General features: G+C 46.6%; 6 protein-coding genes across 6 annotated transcripts; 4 read left to right on the top strand and 2 right to left on the bottom strand.

Moving 5' to 3' along the window:
• Nucleotides 1-3,152: 3,152 nt before the first annotated feature.
• Nucleotides 3,153-4,323, top strand: N7487_006824 (uncharacterized protein; the record flags this gene model as incomplete). Its single annotated transcript, XM_056874571.1, has 4 exons — nucleotides 3,153-3,238; nucleotides 3,300-3,732; nucleotides 3,790-3,987; nucleotides 4,039-4,323. The coding sequence occupies 4 exons, from the start codon at nucleotides 3,153-3,155 to the stop codon at nucleotides 4,321-4,323; spliced, it is 1,002 nt and encodes a 333-aa protein (XP_056732291.1).
• A 795-nt stretch (nucleotides 4,324-5,118) lies between these two features.
• On the top strand, nucleotides 5,119-5,873 carry N7487_006823 (SEC61-beta family protein; the record flags this gene model as incomplete). Its single annotated transcript, XM_056874570.1, has 3 exons — nucleotides 5,119-5,265; nucleotides 5,420-5,756; nucleotides 5,839-5,873. Coding segments are annotated over 3 exons (519 nt in total), but the record flags the coding sequence as incomplete, so codon positions are not given.
• Nucleotides 5,874-8,691: 2,818 nt separating this feature from the next.
• On the top strand, nucleotides 8,692-10,033 carry N7487_006822 (ABC transporter integral membrane type 1; the record flags this gene model as incomplete). The annotated part of the gene is made up of 3 exons (XM_056874569.1): nucleotides 8,692-9,233; nucleotides 9,301-9,387; nucleotides 9,436-10,033. The coding sequence occupies 3 exons, from the start codon at nucleotides 8,692-8,694 to the stop codon at nucleotides 10,031-10,033; spliced, it is 1,227 nt and encodes a 408-aa protein (XP_056732289.1).
• A 2,326-nt stretch (nucleotides 10,034-12,359) lies between these two features.
• On the top strand, nucleotides 12,360-14,598 carry N7487_006821 (sodium:solute symporter family protein; the record flags this gene model as incomplete). The annotated part of the gene is made up of 4 exons (XM_056874568.1): nucleotides 12,360-12,481; nucleotides 12,541-12,713; nucleotides 12,778-13,948; nucleotides 14,007-14,598. 4 exons carry the CDS (start codon nucleotides 12,360-12,362, stop codon nucleotides 14,596-14,598), a joined length of 2,058 nt encoding a protein of 685 aa, XP_056732288.1.
• Nucleotides 14,599-15,008: 410 nt separating this feature from the next.
• On the bottom strand, nucleotides 15,009-15,834 carry N7487_006820 (rhodopsin family protein; the record flags this gene model as incomplete). Its single annotated transcript, XM_056874567.1, has 7 exons — nucleotides 15,009-15,156; nucleotides 15,233-15,273; nucleotides 15,328-15,360; nucleotides 15,431-15,455; nucleotides 15,518-15,551; nucleotides 15,613-15,666; nucleotides 15,804-15,834. The coding sequence occupies 7 exons, from the start codon at nucleotides 15,832-15,834 to the stop codon at nucleotides 15,009-15,011; spliced, it is 366 nt and encodes a 121-aa protein (XP_056732287.1).
• A 499-nt stretch (nucleotides 15,835-16,333) lies between these two features.
• Nucleotides 16,334-16,912, bottom strand: N7487_006819 (dynein light chain DYN2; the record flags this gene model as incomplete). The annotated part of the gene is made up of 7 exons (XM_056874566.1): nucleotides 16,334-16,398; nucleotides 16,457-16,526; nucleotides 16,577-16,603; nucleotides 16,656-16,690; nucleotides 16,742-16,775; nucleotides 16,831-16,853; nucleotides 16,906-16,912. 7 exons carry the CDS (start codon nucleotides 16,910-16,912, stop codon nucleotides 16,334-16,336), a joined length of 261 nt encoding a protein of 86 aa, XP_056732286.1.
• Nucleotides 16,913-17,026: the final 114 nt, after the last annotated feature.

The following is a 17,026-nucleotide window of genomic DNA, read 5'->3' as shown; positions in this document are numbered from 1 at the left end:
TAGATCTTATGCAAGCGGTGGACTGATTCTCGTCGATTTGCAGTAAACTCCTGGTACTTAATCCAAAAGCTTGTAAATCGAGTATACCATGGCCCTGGAATTGTAGACAACGGCGAAAGGAATCCGAAGATTACAATGCACCCGCAAAGAAAGATTGCCCCAACCCACAAAGACAGCATATTGTTGTCGTATCAGAGGACTTCTGGATGATGAAAGGTTTGTCTTCAAGAGTAGCGAGTAGGCAATCCTATGCTTATTTATAACATAGATCTGATCGAAGGGCCTGTAATTCCCATTAGATAATGGACATAAAGTTGGAGATTTGATAGTCTATGCTCAAACGGCTAGGATTTGCCGATATCATCGCTATCGCAGTGCGGGGAAGGGCGACCAACGGACGTCCGGACTGGGCTTGGGTTGCGATAAGATTTGAGACTTTAAACTAAAAAGGGAAATATGAGGAGATGGCAGGGTTTCCGACAAACTGATTGTTATAAACATCGGCCTGCTCTCTATGCTCGCTACCCTGTCTTGATCCTTTGTCACGTTCATATCTAAGACGTATGCCAGAGGGAAGGAATATAAAGACTCTTTCTATAACAGTCTGAGTGAATAGGGAAGATGAACACAACAAATAAAAATCACTATCCCCGCAAGTTCATTCAAAGATCTGTCCGATGTACAGGTTGCCATGGACGTCACCCAACGAGCTCTTGGACACAAAGTCCGCGGCTGCAGCCGAAGCCAAAATCGAAACCACGAAACACTTCTGATTTATTTTGCGTTGATCCGTAAAAGCTGCATTAATCATAATGGTATAATAATCGATGGATGGTGCGTTGGGTCAAACTAATAGCCTGGCAGTGGACTAAGCGAGAAGCTATGAGTTCACATATATTATGTTCAGGTGCATAAGCTAGTCCTGAGCTGGTTTTCTTACCTCGGTATTGACATAGGAAGTGACGATCTAATTAGCTATCCCGCGAGATATTACAAACGGGCCGCTGTGGCTCGTTGGCCGCCTAGCCGCGTGAACCAGGTTTAGCGCAACACGTAAGTGAGAGTTTGGCTCGGGTATTCAGTACTAGAAACCCGAGGGGCTAAGCTTATGAGGCTTTTCTGTTGATAGGATCCGGCACTGTGTACCCGATACAGTGCCTCTCTTCCAAAGGTCCTTCTCGATTTGGCTGGACAGTTTTGTCTAGATGGTGCCGGTACCCAGGTCGGAAAACTCGTCACTCGTCTGTGGATGTTGTGGGGCAATTCTGGAGCATGGATTGGAGACGATCATGTTCTAGAATATGGTCATCGATGTGGGTGCATAGATGCTTCGATTGGGTTGGGGATGTGTCGGCGTTGATTAACGTATCGTTTATCCGACTTGATACAAGTCCTCTGGTCTGGATCTGAGAATCTCGAACGATAATGGATTTTGACCCACTATGATATGATGGATATGGACGTTGATCTTCCCGTTGCAAGGTATGGTTTACATATTGGGGCTTAACCCGGTGGACGCGTTGCCTTCGAATTTTACATGCGGAAGCACTTGGCTTTTGTAGTTTTAGGCCGCGAATGAATATGAAGTGATAAATTGACCAAACTAGAGCGTTGATGAAAATAAGATCATACAGGTGATGATGCAATTATATTTCAGTACCGAGGTACAGCTGTAAACACACCTGCATGAACCAAGGATGACCTGGTCGGGGGCCATGGCTCGGACAACCTTTAAACTGCCTCAGCCACCTCTTGTCTCAGCCACATTGGTCAGGCCGCATTCCAGCCCCCAATTGGTATTACAGCACCCATGGGTATTTCACTTCCTTACCTCCACACTACTTTCTGGGGATAGGATAGGACTCAGTGTGGCTTGGACTAATTGACAGGCCAGTGTCACAAGTTAAGTTGGCCTTAGATCCGCCCTGGAGGGTATGGATTGACCTAACCCACTCATAGTGACAGGATTAAGTAAGTTAAATGGACCGGGCGGCCGGCGGGGGGCCCGCCTAGGCGACAGCCTACTTTTTATAAGGTGTTGAACTGTTCAAGAACCTAGGTGTTCTCTCTTTACCAATTGGACGAACCAGAAGAGTATTGATATACGTAAGACACAAAAACAAGAGAAGAATTAATAAACAAAAAAACAAAAAATAAAAACAAGAGAGAGAGTCCAGACTCGTCTAAGTTTGGTACCTGTCGCATGTCGATGGGGTCTACTCCACCAGCTTCGAATCAGGAGAAAAAAAAAAAGGCGTTGGCAAAAATAGTGTGGCTTCGTTCGGGTCGCTGGAGAAACTGTTTTTTTTTCCAGGGACCTCTACGATGCGTCTAGAATCTTTGTAGTAAGCATAGTACCTAGTCCTCCGTACTTGTAGTACGGTCAGTTACGGAGTACTCCATAGTGTACATCGTAGGAGCCTGCATACTGCGTAATGTGTGACCCGCCCCATGGTATGTGGACAACTCTGAACCCCAGATGTGCCCCTACTTTCCCGTCTCGAATCCTCTTGCCTTTCTTTTTCTTCTTCAACTTTCTTTTTCTCCCTGTCACTCGTTCCTTATTCCCTCCCTTTTTTGTTTTACAAGGGTTGCATTTGACACTGTACGGTCGCTCCATACACATTCTCTCGACACCCCCCGCCTGACAATTCGGAACACCGCGGGATTTTCTTATTAAAAAAAGACAAACAACAAACAACAAACGGAATGAAAAGAGAAATCATTGTCTATCATTAATTCGACTCAACTGGTTCGAGCAGTCTGCCTGACGGTCGCATGCCCCTGTTGAGACCTGCATCAAATCACGTCTCCTGACGAATCCCGGCTTGAGGCCAACTAAATTGCCAAGCCACAAGAAGCACACGAGCCTCCGGTTGTTTCGATCTGCCCCTTCCCCCGTATCGGGCCTATTTCCCACCGGTCTTATAAAAGCGAAAGCCACCGTCAGGTGGTCACACCGTCATCGTGTCTTTCCCTCACCATCCCGCCGACTTGAGCTCCACCACGGAGCCTCTCGGCAAGATTCCTTCACACGGGTCGCGCGCCTCTCTTCTAGGGGGTCTTTCGATCCCGCCTTTCGACGAGGTCCAGGAGGGTTTCGCGCACGAGAGGGATACACTAATGTCACACCTTCAACCAATAATAACAGGATGTGCTACCTCCCAAATACACATTGGACGTGGTCCTTTGCGATCGTCACACTCGTCCAAACGGTCGTGACACTCAGCCTGGAAAGGTATGGAACTCCGCTCGAAGCGGATATCGGAAAGCAACCACTAACGTCGTGGTTTTTCTAGTTACATCTTCGCAAATTTCCAAATTCAAGAAATCCCCAACAACAGTCCCGCTTCGAAAACCATCCCTACTTTCCTCGCCCTCTACGGTTTCGGTTTCCTATACGAACTTGTGCTGGTATATGATGCGCTGCGCATGAAGAATACAATTCAGGTCATCGGACTGTGTCTTTGCAATGTTGGTCTCTTGATCTACGGCGCCGTTCAAGTGAAACAAATTCGAGAGGCGGTCTCTACCTTGGCCTTGATGAATATGATCAGTCCGATTGTTTGGGCTCAGTCCGAGCCGTTCCTCATCATCATTCCATGCATTGTGGCATTGGGGACATTATTGATCACTTTCGTGGCCTATAAGCTCTACGACGAGTTCGCATGGACCATCTACAAGCATATCAGTGCCGATCTGCAAATGAAGCGTCGCTACCTCACCTATCAGGTTTGTGTTTGGTTCGACCTCCCCCATCCACAACACGACTAACCGCTTATAACATAGATCTATATCGCTCTCTTGAAATTCGATTTCTTTTTCTTCCTGGGCTTTACGGTGCAGTTCCTCGTCTTGGTCTCCTCGGCCAGCATGGATGTTGAATTTGCGCTTACTGTGGCTGCCATCCCCGTGACCATTCTTATTTTGGTCTGTGGCGCCTGGTTTGTGCGCCGAGAGACCATGGTTGGCATGATCATTATCATTGTAAGTCGAAAATACTAGCAATGTTGATTTGGCTTCTAATGACCTTACTAGCTCCTTTTATTCGCCGCGATGGGATATTTCTGCTTCAAGCTGTTCCGGATGTACTCCGCGCTGACTTACTTCAAATACCTGCCCGCTCGACCATCGATGACCTTTTTCGCCGTCATCACCATCATCCTGATTGTGATCACTATCATCAACGCCTGCCTGTGCACTCACAACTTCAACCGCGGTTTGAAGCCCCACATCAACAAGAAGAAGAACAAGGAAGCAGCAAAGACAACCGAGCTCTCTTCGAACCTTACCCAAGTACCATCACGGATGATGATCGATTGATCACCCGGTGCGAACAAAGGGTGGTGTTTCTATAAGTAATTTCCCGCGGCGTTGAGTTTTGGAGCGTCTGTCTTTTTTCTAATCTGTGTACTTCGTGTCTGTGTGGACACATTGAAATTTAGCCTGATCTCTTTGTGCATTTTGTTTTCTTACTTCTGGGCTTTCGACTCAGTATGATACCTCATCCCCGTCGAATGTGCTCTACCCATCATCCCCCCATCTTTTCTGGCTCTGAGCTGTCAAAATTCCTGTGATTTTACTTTCCTTGATCCCCTTTACATGTTCATATCCATACCCCATATCTCATACCCCCCCCTACACGAGTGCACCGACGGCGTTATCTGGATGATTTGATTCCCGGAGGTGTTCTCCATGTCTTACGACAACCATCAATGCTTTTTCCAATTAATGTGAGCTAGTCTTTCTTATTAATTCAATGGACTAGACACGTGGATGGTATTCTAGTAGCTATATTAATGTAATTGATTCCACAATATCATACTTCATTCTTAGTACCTTGTAGGGACACAGGATATCGGTGGTATTGGAACATGAATATTGCTCCTCACTGCCATTTCTGCGTATCAAAAATGTAACATATTCGTACATATACTTATACTAAATCAACTTCTTCAACTCGCTAACGAATGTCTCGTAGATAAGTCGTGCTATTGCAGTAATGTGCGCCGAATCGTTCTGATTGGTGGATCATTATGTACTGTAATTACTGACAATTACCACCCAATCCGCCCCCAACTGCTGGGGTTGACAAGTCAAATACGGTATTACCCAAGAAACCGCGATCGTGGCCTCAACTCCGCAAACCTCCTTTCAGACTCTCTCAAGCTCCCTCTTTCCTTTCTTCTTGAACTGTCTTTCCATCTTTCTTTTAATACCTTTTTTTATCCCTCTACACTCTTCCACACCCAATTAATCACAATGGTAAGTTCATCTACCCCAAAACCGAGCTCCATCAGCCGTCAATCCGACGATCAAGCCAGCTTGCCCCATCCACCACCAACCCAACAACCCATTGCGAACTATCTAGCCAATTCCTCAATCCGTCCATCCCATGGCTAACACAATGCATCACCAGGCTTCCCCCCGCCCAGCCTCTCCCCTCACCTCAGGCGCCGAGTCCGGCCCTGACTCAAAGTCCGGTGCCGCCGCAGCCACTGGCAACTCCGTCGGCCGTCCCTCCTCTCCCTCGACCCCCGGCGGTCCTCGTGCTGCCATGCGCCGCCGTGCCACTGCCGACCACAAGGAGACTCTGCGCAATGCTCGTCCTAGCTCCACCCGCTCTGCCGGCGCTGGTGGCTCGTCCGGAACCATGCTCAAGCTCTACACCGATGAGAGCCCCGGTCTCCGCGTCGACCCCGTTGTTGTCCTCGTCCTGAGTCTGGGATTCATTTTCTCCGTTGTTGGTCTTCACGGTAAGAATTCACCACTGGAGATGAAATGGATGCTTGGAGTTGTGGTTGGACCATTGGTTGCTAATTGCTTTCTTCTCTCTAGTCATCGCCAAGATCACCCGCAAGTTCTCTGCTTAAGCACTTGATCAGCTTCAGTTGCGCAGTTGATACCCCGTCAGATAGCAATTCCGTGTACTATTTGTCTATCTCGAGTGTTGGCTGCGTGCTTCCCGACCTCAAATATTCCTCTCCTCCTACCATCTCACTTACCCACTCCTATACCCCGTGACCCTTGGGCCATTTCTCGTTGGTGGCGCTGGAACCAAATCAACCCTTCCGAAACAACTGGCGTGATTCCATTTCCGTTTCCGTTTTCATTTTGATGTGTGTGGTGTTTTCATTTGCGTTGCAAAAGAGAGTTACTCATCGACCTATCTGCTGTATAGGTCATTCTGGGTAGAACTAGTCAGGTCGTGTATCCGTCTTATTCTGTCTGTGTTATGTCCATTGGCTCTTTTCCTGGCGATATCATGCGCTGGAACGTGCTGTGGCTGTGGCAGCTTGGACTGAAACATGGGTGGTGTCTGTTCTATCCAGACATTTGTCTGTACAATATAAAGACTTGATTGAATCTGTTCCTGGCATTGAATTTGCTTTCCTGGTATATTTGTAGATTATCAAGCTTCTGGTCAGTTTCACCCAACCTCTATGCTGAATCTCGAGGTGGCTCAGAGTACATGGGATGGCAAATAGGCTCTATTCTCCTTTTCAATGCCCAAGGCAATGCACCTAGAATAACCTCTCTCCTTGGTACCCCCCATACGGCTCGAACATACACTCAACTGAAGTTTCAATGTTGCGTCTGTAGAAGAAGGGCCCAGCTACCATTCTATAGTCATTGAACCACTGGGTACTGTTGTATATGGGGCTACCTACCCATCCATGTATTGATTCATGACAAAAGAACACAATTAGAAGTGGCATGCCGCCGTTTGACTCCCATCGCCAGCACCAGGTAATGAATAGAGGAATCTATTCTATCTAGTATAGAGCTTATAAAAAGAGAAGGAAAGGAAAAGGCCGTGAGAACACTTTACAGAGAGACCAAATAACCATGAGAGATTTCAAACATTTACACAGTCAGTTCAACATTATTGATCTCCTCATAAGTCTCCCTTCCTCAGATAGCATCAAGTAGAATTGTGCAGCCATGAAGCCATTTATCGCTCGTTGTTCTTGGTAACCGCATAAATCTCCAAGGCTAGCTTCTCAATAAATGTATTTTGACCCGCAGAATACTATATAATATCGCTGTACTGCTCGGTTCTGAAAGCATCTGCGTCAGCGCAAATACCGGGAATATTCTAAGTACACCAGGATGTGTTGGATGGACCTGTTAGTGACCTCCGAGGGATACCTACATATTGAATTCTCTAAAGTGAAAATAATGGCGGACAACTGTACTAGTAATATACGCATTTGTATGGTATGACTTGTACCAGTGGTAAGGTGATATTCGGGTATTCGACTCTGTATCAGCTGAGTATGTATTGCAACCTGGTTCTTGACAGAACTTTTAACCAATGTATATCTCTCACTTCCTGACAATTGATATAAGGTTTCGCAGCTTATAATGAATATGCAGCAACGTCTGTGCCAGATAGCGCCTTCGCGAACTAGCGTATAGATAGAGCTGACTAGTGGAAGACTACATCCCGCGCTACCTTTCTGCAAAGATACTGATGATGAATTTAAAGATTGCTAAAATGAGAAATCTCGGCTACTGATTCACGCCTCACTTAGTGTTAGGTACCTCGGTATACAGACTGATTTGTCTATCTTTGGCTGTTCAGCAATAGGCATCCAATGAGCGACATGAAGAGTAAAATAAGAAATCTCAAATTACATAGATAGCCTTCCATGCAACGTAGACGAGAAGCCACCATGGAAGGCCATCGACCTTTCACAAATGCTCGTTGTCGTAACTGATCATCACATTGAATGACCCGGCAATATCGCGCAGTACCTGAAAGCCGAGCCCTACTTTCTTGTACTCGGGATTAGCGACCAATTCCAGTAAAATGCTCTTGAGAAGGAACCAACATACTCTGTGATTTAGTTCGACCCATAGGCCTTGTCGAACCAAGCAGCTTCGACATCTTCCTTAGGAGAACGTTTCTCGGAGTAGGGGACATCTCGCTCTACGCCTACTATATCAGATCGTTTGGCTGGTGGGTATTTTGGCTAACGGTGGTATTCGCATCTATATTCGTGTTCTGCATTTCCTTTCCGCGTAAGTATCTCCACGGCCCTCCCTATCCAGAGAAATAGTTGCTAAATATTCATTCCAGAGGTTATACTGAGCTGGTGGTGTGGCTCAGCCCCCCAAAAGAATTACATATATCTCGGCTCCTACGTCGGTATATCATCTATTGCTATGATTGCGATGGCCGCTTTTATTGGGTATGTTTAACGCGCTTCACTCAATATGTTCGTGGAGAGTTCTCATGCATCTTAGATTCTTTTTTGTCTGGGCTGTTCCCAGGTCAGCTGTCCAGCTACATAGAATTTTTCTGGACGCGATCATGAGGTGAGAGATTGAGACCCACTAGATTCAGGTCTGGATTTCTTACTAAAGAGCTTTCTAGAGCACCTTGGCCCAGCGTGGCTCGTATGGATACAGGTGGTCTCATCAATAGGTACGATATCCGAGAGACGCCACGAAATTTTATTTTCAATGAATGCTGATTCCTTCTAGGTTTAGCTAGGACATGTCACTTCTTGACATGCAGCTTCCTGTTGCATTCGGCATAAGTCTTCAGAGTTCATGATCTCCGATCCTTCAAGGTTGTTTAATCATATTGACTCTTGAACAGACATTTTGACTTGTATCGCACAAGGCGCCTTGATAGCTGCTGGATCAGGTTACATGTCTGTTGTAATCCCCTTCTGCATTATGGCAGTATGGAAAATCCAGGCTTTCTACTTGCGTACTTCCCGGCAGATCAGACCCCTTGATCTAGAAGCAAAGGCTCCCCTTTACGCCCAATTTTTGGAAACCACAGAGGGTCTTATAACTATCCGTGCACTTCATTGGCAGCAAGAATTTGCAGATCAAAATCAAAATGCCGAGCTCCTCGACAAGTCCCAGAAGCCATTTTACACTATATACTCCATCCAGCAGTGGCTGCAGGTTGTTTTGGATCTGCTTATGGCAGGGCTTGCGACCGTTCTAGTTACATTGGCTATTTTTGTGAGCAAGAAGACTAGCTCTGGAGCCCTCGGCGTTGCTCTTGTGAACCTGTTTTCATTCAACGCAACATTGACATCGTTAATCACGAACTGGACACAGTTGGAGACTTCCCTAGGGGCAATCATGAGAGTCAAACAATTTGTGACAGACCTGCAACTACAACTGGCTAGGAACGAGATAGCTTGTCCAGAGGGTTGGCCGTGGGAAGGCCGAGTGGAATTTCGAAGGGTTTCTGCGTCATATGGGTAATTCTTTGTTTGAGCATCACTTTCGAGGCAAGTCAATTGAACCAAGGGCTAAGATTACTCCTAGGGGACATGTTTCCACCCCTACATTGCGAAGTGTCTCAATTAGCCTAGAGGGCGGCCAGAAACTAGGTATTTGTGGGAGAGCCGGAAGGTAAGGCTAGCAAAGCCCTTATAATGAGTGGCGACTAAACTCGACCAGTGGAAAGAGTTCTTTGCTTGCTTGCTTTTTCTCTCTCGTGACGATCACGTCTGGCGAAATATTCATTGACGGGATCGATATCTCAACTCTTCCCAAAGAGAAGCTCCACTCTGAATTGGTTCCAATTTCTCAAAAACCATTGGCTATTCCCGGTTCAATCCGTGAAAACCTTGCCTTGGGAATAACATCGACTATCGGTGATTCGGCGATGGTATCTGCATTGAAGGAAGTAGGACTTTGGTGTCAAATTCGAGACCATGGTGGCCTGAGTGCGAACATCGATGCAACGAATCTATCCAATGGCCAAAGGCAGATTTTATGCATTGCCCGTGCTATTCTATTTCCTGGCAGGATCGTCATCATGGATGAGCCTACGGCCGGATTCGATGAACATACTGAAATGTTGGTCATAGGGCTTCTTCATGAGAAGCTGAAAGGGCGGACTATAATCTCAATTACTCATCAAATCAATACTGTGATAGACTCGGATCTGGTCATGGTCATGAACCACGGTACAGTATCTGAATTAGGAGCACCGCAAGAGCTTTTGAGTAGGCGGGGCATGTTCTGGCAGTTGTACTCGGCAAAGACAACATAGGAATATAGAGTGAAAACTTCAGATCAATGCATACCTGTTGAGATTCTCACCATACCCTAGTAGCGGCTGAGAATGAGGGGACAAAGTTTCCTTTCGGATTTGAGATCATAGAACACGACACATAATAGTGCTGGGCGGGTTACGGCAGGTTTTAGACGCCATCGCACCAAACGGCTTTTGCCAGGCAGAAAATTCAAAGGTTATACATAGAAAATTCTCTGGCGTAGAATAAGCTTATTTTGACTGCCTTTGTATACGCCTGAAAGGGCATCTAAAAAGAGCATAAGCGGCCGACTATTCTTCTTAATAATTAATTAACAATCTATACCCATAGTACGAATTTCACTCGTACTAATATCACATCCAGAGAAAGGGATAGAATAAGTCTGCTTTTACCCCTTAGGGCGTCTTTCAGAGTCCTTCTAAGTGCACAGGTGAGGGCAAGGCGGTAAACGAATTATATGGGCTGGCGCGATGGCGTCTCAAACCTGCCGTAGACAGGGATGAACTTTTATTCTTCTGCGGAACATTGGGGGTGGGCGGGGAGAGGTTATAGGAATGGTCAACAAGGGAATGTGAACGGCGCTGTGGGAGACCAGGCACTTGTAGAGCTATCTATGGAGTCTAGCCACCCGCGAAACTGTGGCCACTATACAACTCTCTGCATCGTCTTTCTATGATATATGAAAACCCATTCCCCCTCCGTATAACGTCCATTTATCAAAACATAGCAGCGAGATGTAGACTCTAGTGATGATACGGTTGCTGCGCATGTAGTTATCGAGTGGAAACCCCGCGAAGGTGACTGCAAGAATCGATGGATGAAGAAGCTAGGGGCTCCAGGCCATACCATAGCTCACACACCAAAGCCAAGCCCTGACCCTTGATTCACATACGATTTAAATTTTAGGATTAGAATTGTTTGACAACCTTATCTCCTGTGTCCCTTGGATCGATCTTCAATTAAGGTACAATCTAGAATCTAGATTTGGAATATAGTCCCCGCTTTCTTCACAGGGTGGTCTTTTTCATCTATTGGGTTGAATGTAGCTCGCACTATGGAGTAAATATGTTCTGCATAGCGTTTTTTTAGTTCCTTTTCTCACACTTATAATCTGTCAAATATAAATTCCAAGGCTATATTTCTCATGCATAGCTCCACACCCTATGTAAATATATATACATATCCACACCAGTTGCACAAGGGTACCAAATAGAGAACAAATTCTCCTAAAAGAGATAAGTTGGTATTATTTTCAATTCCGATAGCTTAATAATCCTATAAAGGGTCCATTAATAAGGTTGTGGCTTGATGACAGAGTCTAGGTAGGATGAGAATACGGGTACGCAGCCTACAGACTAAGGTCCCCGAGGTCGGGAAGATTATGATAACGAATTTAATTCATCCTTTGGTAAAGCCAACGCTTAATTGAAACTGTCTGATTAAGCTAGGTAATAATATAACGTTTAACAGAATTTAAAGTGGACGTGGGGAGATAGTGGATCTCAAAGTATTCTAATAAGAATGAGTAACCTTCACTGCCAAGCACATCTTGATCAGCACTAAGCTTCTTTGGAGCCGGGACACTCCGATATTTCCCACTTCAATCGGCAAATTTATGTGCATCGGCAGTCTCACAGGTAAATTGCAACCGTCTAGTGTCCAGTTAGTGTCGCGAGTTTGCCGACTGGTAATGTCCACCCACGGGTCTTATCTTAGATCTTTACCAGCCAATCACAACCACCCAACCGCAGTACCCTAAAAAGGTAACTGATAACAGCCTGCACCAACCAATGATTGACGACGTGTATACCCTCGGTGAAAACCTTCCTTGTACTTCACCCGTGGACAGCAGAGTGGCTCTTTGAAATTCTCCGTGCAGTTCTCCAGTGAGATGTTGGTTCTCCAATTCTAGTGGCGTACCTAAACGGTCCACATCCCTGCCATGTGCGCCATGGCATTACGAGAGCATGCCCTTATCTAACAATCAACATGCAGCATCCCTATCTAAGCTCAGGTCAGCGATCGTCATGCTGGTTCAAATTTTCCCCCGGGTTGTGCGAATTCGGAGTTGGAGTCCGTGCTATGTTCTTGATGCTGTGCGTCCGGGCCCTATATGAGGTTGCTATCGTCCGCATCTGGGGAGCTTGATATTTTTATATGCCAAGTCAGTATTGGAGAGTTATATAAAGTGTACTTTCCATATCAATTGGAGCATTAGTCGCTGATTCCCAATTTGAGGCATATTGCCAACATCTTTCTCATTTATTCCTCTGTTGTTGGCTATATACCCTTTTGAGGTCCCTGGTTATACACGTCTACGATATGTCGTCCGACGGGGTTATTTTCACAGCGCCTTTGTCCCAAAGCTTTGGATATGGAATTATCCTGGGACTAGGCTTTGCCTTTGCTCTGCTGATGATCTTTATTACTTGGGCTTTGAAACGGTGGGTCTCGATGCTTCATTTCATACAGTCGCATGAGCTAACAAAATACTTCTACACAGCTATCAAAATGAAGTCCAAACATCTGAAATGTTCTCAACCGCAGGCCGGTCCGTCAAATCAGGACTGGTTGCCGCCGCCGTTGTTAGTAGTTGGACATGGGCTGCAACCCTTCTCCAGTCATCTGCAGTCGCATACAGATATGGTGTCTCTGGTCCATTTTTCTACGCATCAGGTCAGTTCCAGCTATATAAGTATGATTCGAAAAGTTCTATATCTGACATATTGTGTATCAATAGGCGCCACTGTTCAGATTCTTCTTTTCGCAACACTAGCTATCGAGCTCAAACGCCGTGCGCCGAATGCACACACTTTCTTGGAAGTCATACGTGCTCGCTATGGGACTCTTGTGCACATAGTGTTCATCGTATTCTGCTTGATGACAAACATTCTGGTTACCGCGATGTTGCTCACCGGTGGATCAGCCGTGATGACCTCCTTGACTGGAGTGCCCACCGCAGCAGCCTGCTTCCTACTCCCGATTGGCGTGGTGCTATATACTCTCTTCGGTGGTATTAAGGCTACTTTCATCACAGACTACCTGCACACTGTAGTCATCCTGGTTGTCATCTTCCTCTTCGCCTTCTCCGCTTATGCCACAAACGCCGAGCTAGGATCTCCATCAAAGGTGTACGATGCGCTCGTTGCAGCCTCCCAGCGTCACCCGGTTGAGGGTAACGCGGAAGGCAGTTACCTTACTATGCGCTCTAAGGAGGGTGGCATCTTCTGGATTATCAACTTAGTTGGAAACTTCGGTACAGTGTTCTTGGACAACGGATACTACAACAAGGCTATCGCCGCCAGCCCCGTCCACGCATTCCCAGGATACGTGATTGGCGGTATCTGCTGGTTCGCAATTCCCTGGCTTTGCGCCAGCACAATGGGTCTCTCGGCGCTGGCACTAGAGGGCTCAAATCGCATGAGCTCTGGTGATGTGACCGCCGGACTAGTTCTCCCCTTCGCAGCTGTCAAGCTGCTCGGCTACAGCGGTGCTGTTGCAACTACACTGATGATCTTCATGGCTGTGACATCCGCATTCTCGGCTCAGCTGATCGCTGTGTCCTCGATCTTCACCTACGATATCTACGCGGCCTACATCAACCCAAGTGCCAAGGGCAAGAGACTGGTCTGGATTTCGCACATGTCCTGCGTCGTCTACTCAATCATCATGGCGGGCTTTGCGACCGGTCTCTACTACGCTGGCATTGGTATGGGATATCTCTACCTGCTGATGGGTGTGATCATCTCGTCCGCTGTCTTTCCAGGTGCCATGACCCTCCTCTGGAAGGGACAGAACCGTATCGCAGCAGCCTGCTCACCACCCCTTGGTCTGGCGGTCTCCCTCATTGCCTGGCTGGTTACCGCTAAGAAGCAATACGGAACTCTAACTGTCGACACCACCGGTGCCAAGTAAGCATTCCCTTCCCAACGTCCATACTACAAACTCAATTCTAACAAACTGCTCTAGCTACCCCATGCTTGCCGGCAATGTCGCCGCCCTCCTCAGCCCAGTAATCTTCGTCCCACTCTTCACCTACATCTTCGGCCCCCAAAACTACGATTACGAATCCATGCGCGCAATCCGCAAAGTCGACGATACAGAAGTCGCCGCCGAAGCTCATGTCGACCTGGAACTAGTTCCAGGCGAGATGGGTCCCTCGCAAGACGAGAGCGAAGAAGAAGAGCGCCTGCTCAACCGCTCGGCACTCTACGCGCGCACGCTGACAGTGTTCATGGCATTTGCCTTTTTGATCCTCTGGCCGATTCCGATGTACGGATCGTCGTATGTGTTCAGCAGGAAGTTCTTCACTGGTTGGGTTGTTGTTGGAATTATTTGGTTGTTCGTTACCCTGTTTGGTGTTGTGGTGTTCCCGTTGTACGAGGGACGGGCGAGCATTGTTCGTGTTGTGCGGATGATGTCGCTTGATCTTGTGGGGAAGAAGCCTAAGGTTTACCGGGGTACGAAGGCTGGGGCTGATGATGTGGCTACGCCTTCTGGGGTTGCGACGCCTACAAATCTGGGCGAGAAGGATAAGAAGGCCTCGGAGAGAGAGGTTTGAGGTTCTTGACGGCGCTACCTTTTACTGGACCATCTCTTTACGCTTTGGTCCTGGTTTAATAATCTTGTTTACGGCTACATATACCCCTACTTGCTAGTTTATCTGAATTTGAACTTCACCCGCTTAATTATTACGTGTTCCAATCAGGGTAGATAGTTCGTGGTAGCAAGGTAACATTCTATAACAACCATGTATATTCATTATGAGAAACAAAACATGCTAGGCTGATCAGATAAAACTTCAAAGTTTGATAGCAAATGAAAACAAAATACAAAAGTACCCAACGCCAAAGGGTAAATCCGCGGTATTAAGCTGCAACATGCGTCTCCTGTTACACCCTCCTTCTGCCTCCCATACCCGTAAAAGTTACTGCGTCATCATGCTAGTGGAATTTGAGCATCTTTGGAAACTCATTTGTATCCAAGTCCACCCTGTGCTTGAGGTGGAGCTTGCAGAGGAGGCTGTTGCTGCCACCCTCCTTGAGCCTGAGGGGGCGGTTGGATGCCATATTGCATGCCTGCCGGAGGTCGTGTGTCAGGCGTAATGTCAGGCCGGTCACTGATGTAGTCATTGTTAGTATTAATACCAAGCTTACCGAGCCAGTGGTATCTGATTATTTCAGGGTAAAGCCTACCGTAGGTCTTGTGTATAACGGCATGTGTAGCATTGGACCTCCTATATAGTACGTTAATAACAGAGTCAAAACATAATTGATAAAACCGTATTTACCTTGTACTTGTGCATAGCAAGGGGAATCAACGGCTGCAGCAAGGTGAGAATTAGATATCTGGAACTGCTTCTCAGGACGATGTTCAGCCGAGCATGAACTCACAATGAAGCAAACAGTGAAAAAGGGCCTGGAAGAAGCATTAGATAAGTTCAAACTATCTTGGTTGAGTATTTTGGGGGATAAACATACCATCGGGTGATGCAGTGACCATTCCAATGTTGGCCTAAAAGCGGAGAATCAATAAACCATCACAGGGTTAATAGACCGCTGACGTCAGAACTTACAGTTGTAACAGTATGCGCGAACATGTTCATAGCCCTCTAGCTGAGAAGAGAACTCTGTATTTATCGTCAGTATCTCGCTCAATATGTATGACAGGGTATATTCGCAACGTCACGGATGCGATACCCGTCACTTAATATAACTCCTGGGACAGGGTCCACTCTGGTTTCTGGGTCAAAACAAGAGGACTTACCATGCGTTCCGAATGTAATACAGAAGGCCATGGTGATCGCGAGATGGGGAAAAGTTGGCACACAATTACGAAAGAGAATCAACAGAGAGATGAGAGCTATTTGAGGAATTGAAGGTCGATCAAAAACGAAGGCAGCGGGATTGGGGGTGTGGCGCTGTGGCTTGGCGGCCTTGGCAAAGTGACACGTGACGTGAGCTATACTGGTGCTTGATTGGCTAAGCGCCCCTGTATAAAAAAAGCACATGTGATTGTCGATTCCAACAGGCACCCATAGACTATCGAGTATTATACAGATACTTTTAGTGTAGTGCATGAAGTTCTCTCCGAGGACCTAAACTCGGGCAATGCTTTTTTTGATTGTTTTATGTATTTTGGGCAGATGCGCTTAATTCACTAATGGCTGTTCACCATAGGATAACAGCCCCAAAGACCAAATATTAGAAGACAAAAGAGTCGCTTGAAAAACGCATTTTTCCGGATATCACCTCCCCGCCAGTGTAGCACATTGAGCGTAGACATATCAATCGCAGTTACTGGGTCTTGAAGAGCAGAATGGCGCAGTGTCCGAGGTAGAAGTAGATGAAGTGCTTGGTTTCTGTTGAACAAAATATTAATCTCTGGCTATCAACATAAGGGTTCTAGTATCCACAGACCATGGGTAACAAAGCTTCCAAAGTTACGACCAACCACGCAGTGCCAGGTAGCGCCCTTGCGGGAGTCAAACTGATGTATGGGGTTAGAAGTGCGATCGGCGCGGGGTAGAATTGGCGAACCTCTTTCTTGATGTACTGGGCAATATCCTATAAATTGTTATTATCATGGTCATATCAGGTAGTTGAGAAGTGCGCATACCTTTTCAACTCTGAACTTCTCCGTGGCCTCGATGGCTGAGGGGTATGTTAGCATTGTTTATCCAGAGCGCGCTCAATGTTTCATACCAAGGGCAATAGCCTCCTGCTGCATATCCTCGGTCTAGAAGATGTGTCAGAATAAATTGACCGTTGCGTTTCCTCATGAGTGTCCTTACCATGTCCACAGACTTAATCTGCGCTGCACGGAGCATTTAGCACTTAGCCACTAAACTCACGAAGGACAGACTTACCCTCCATAGGCTCCTTCTTCTCGGCTGGGGGAGTGCCATTGTTAGTAGTCGCGGTATTGAAAGAACTTCAGAGGGGTGTTTTGGTGATGCGATACAAAAGAGACTGGGTAGCGTAATCTCG

This window comes from Penicillium crustosum (assembly GCF_028827405.1).
Source record: "Penicillium crustosum strain IBT 35664 chromosome Unknown utg000002l_segment0_segment0, whole genome shotgun sequence".
NCBI lineage: Eukaryota > Fungi > Ascomycota > Eurotiomycetes > Eurotiales > Aspergillaceae > Penicillium > Penicillium crustosum.
Note: the sequence above shows the minus strand (reverse complement) of the source record. Positions and strands in the feature narration are given on the sequence as shown.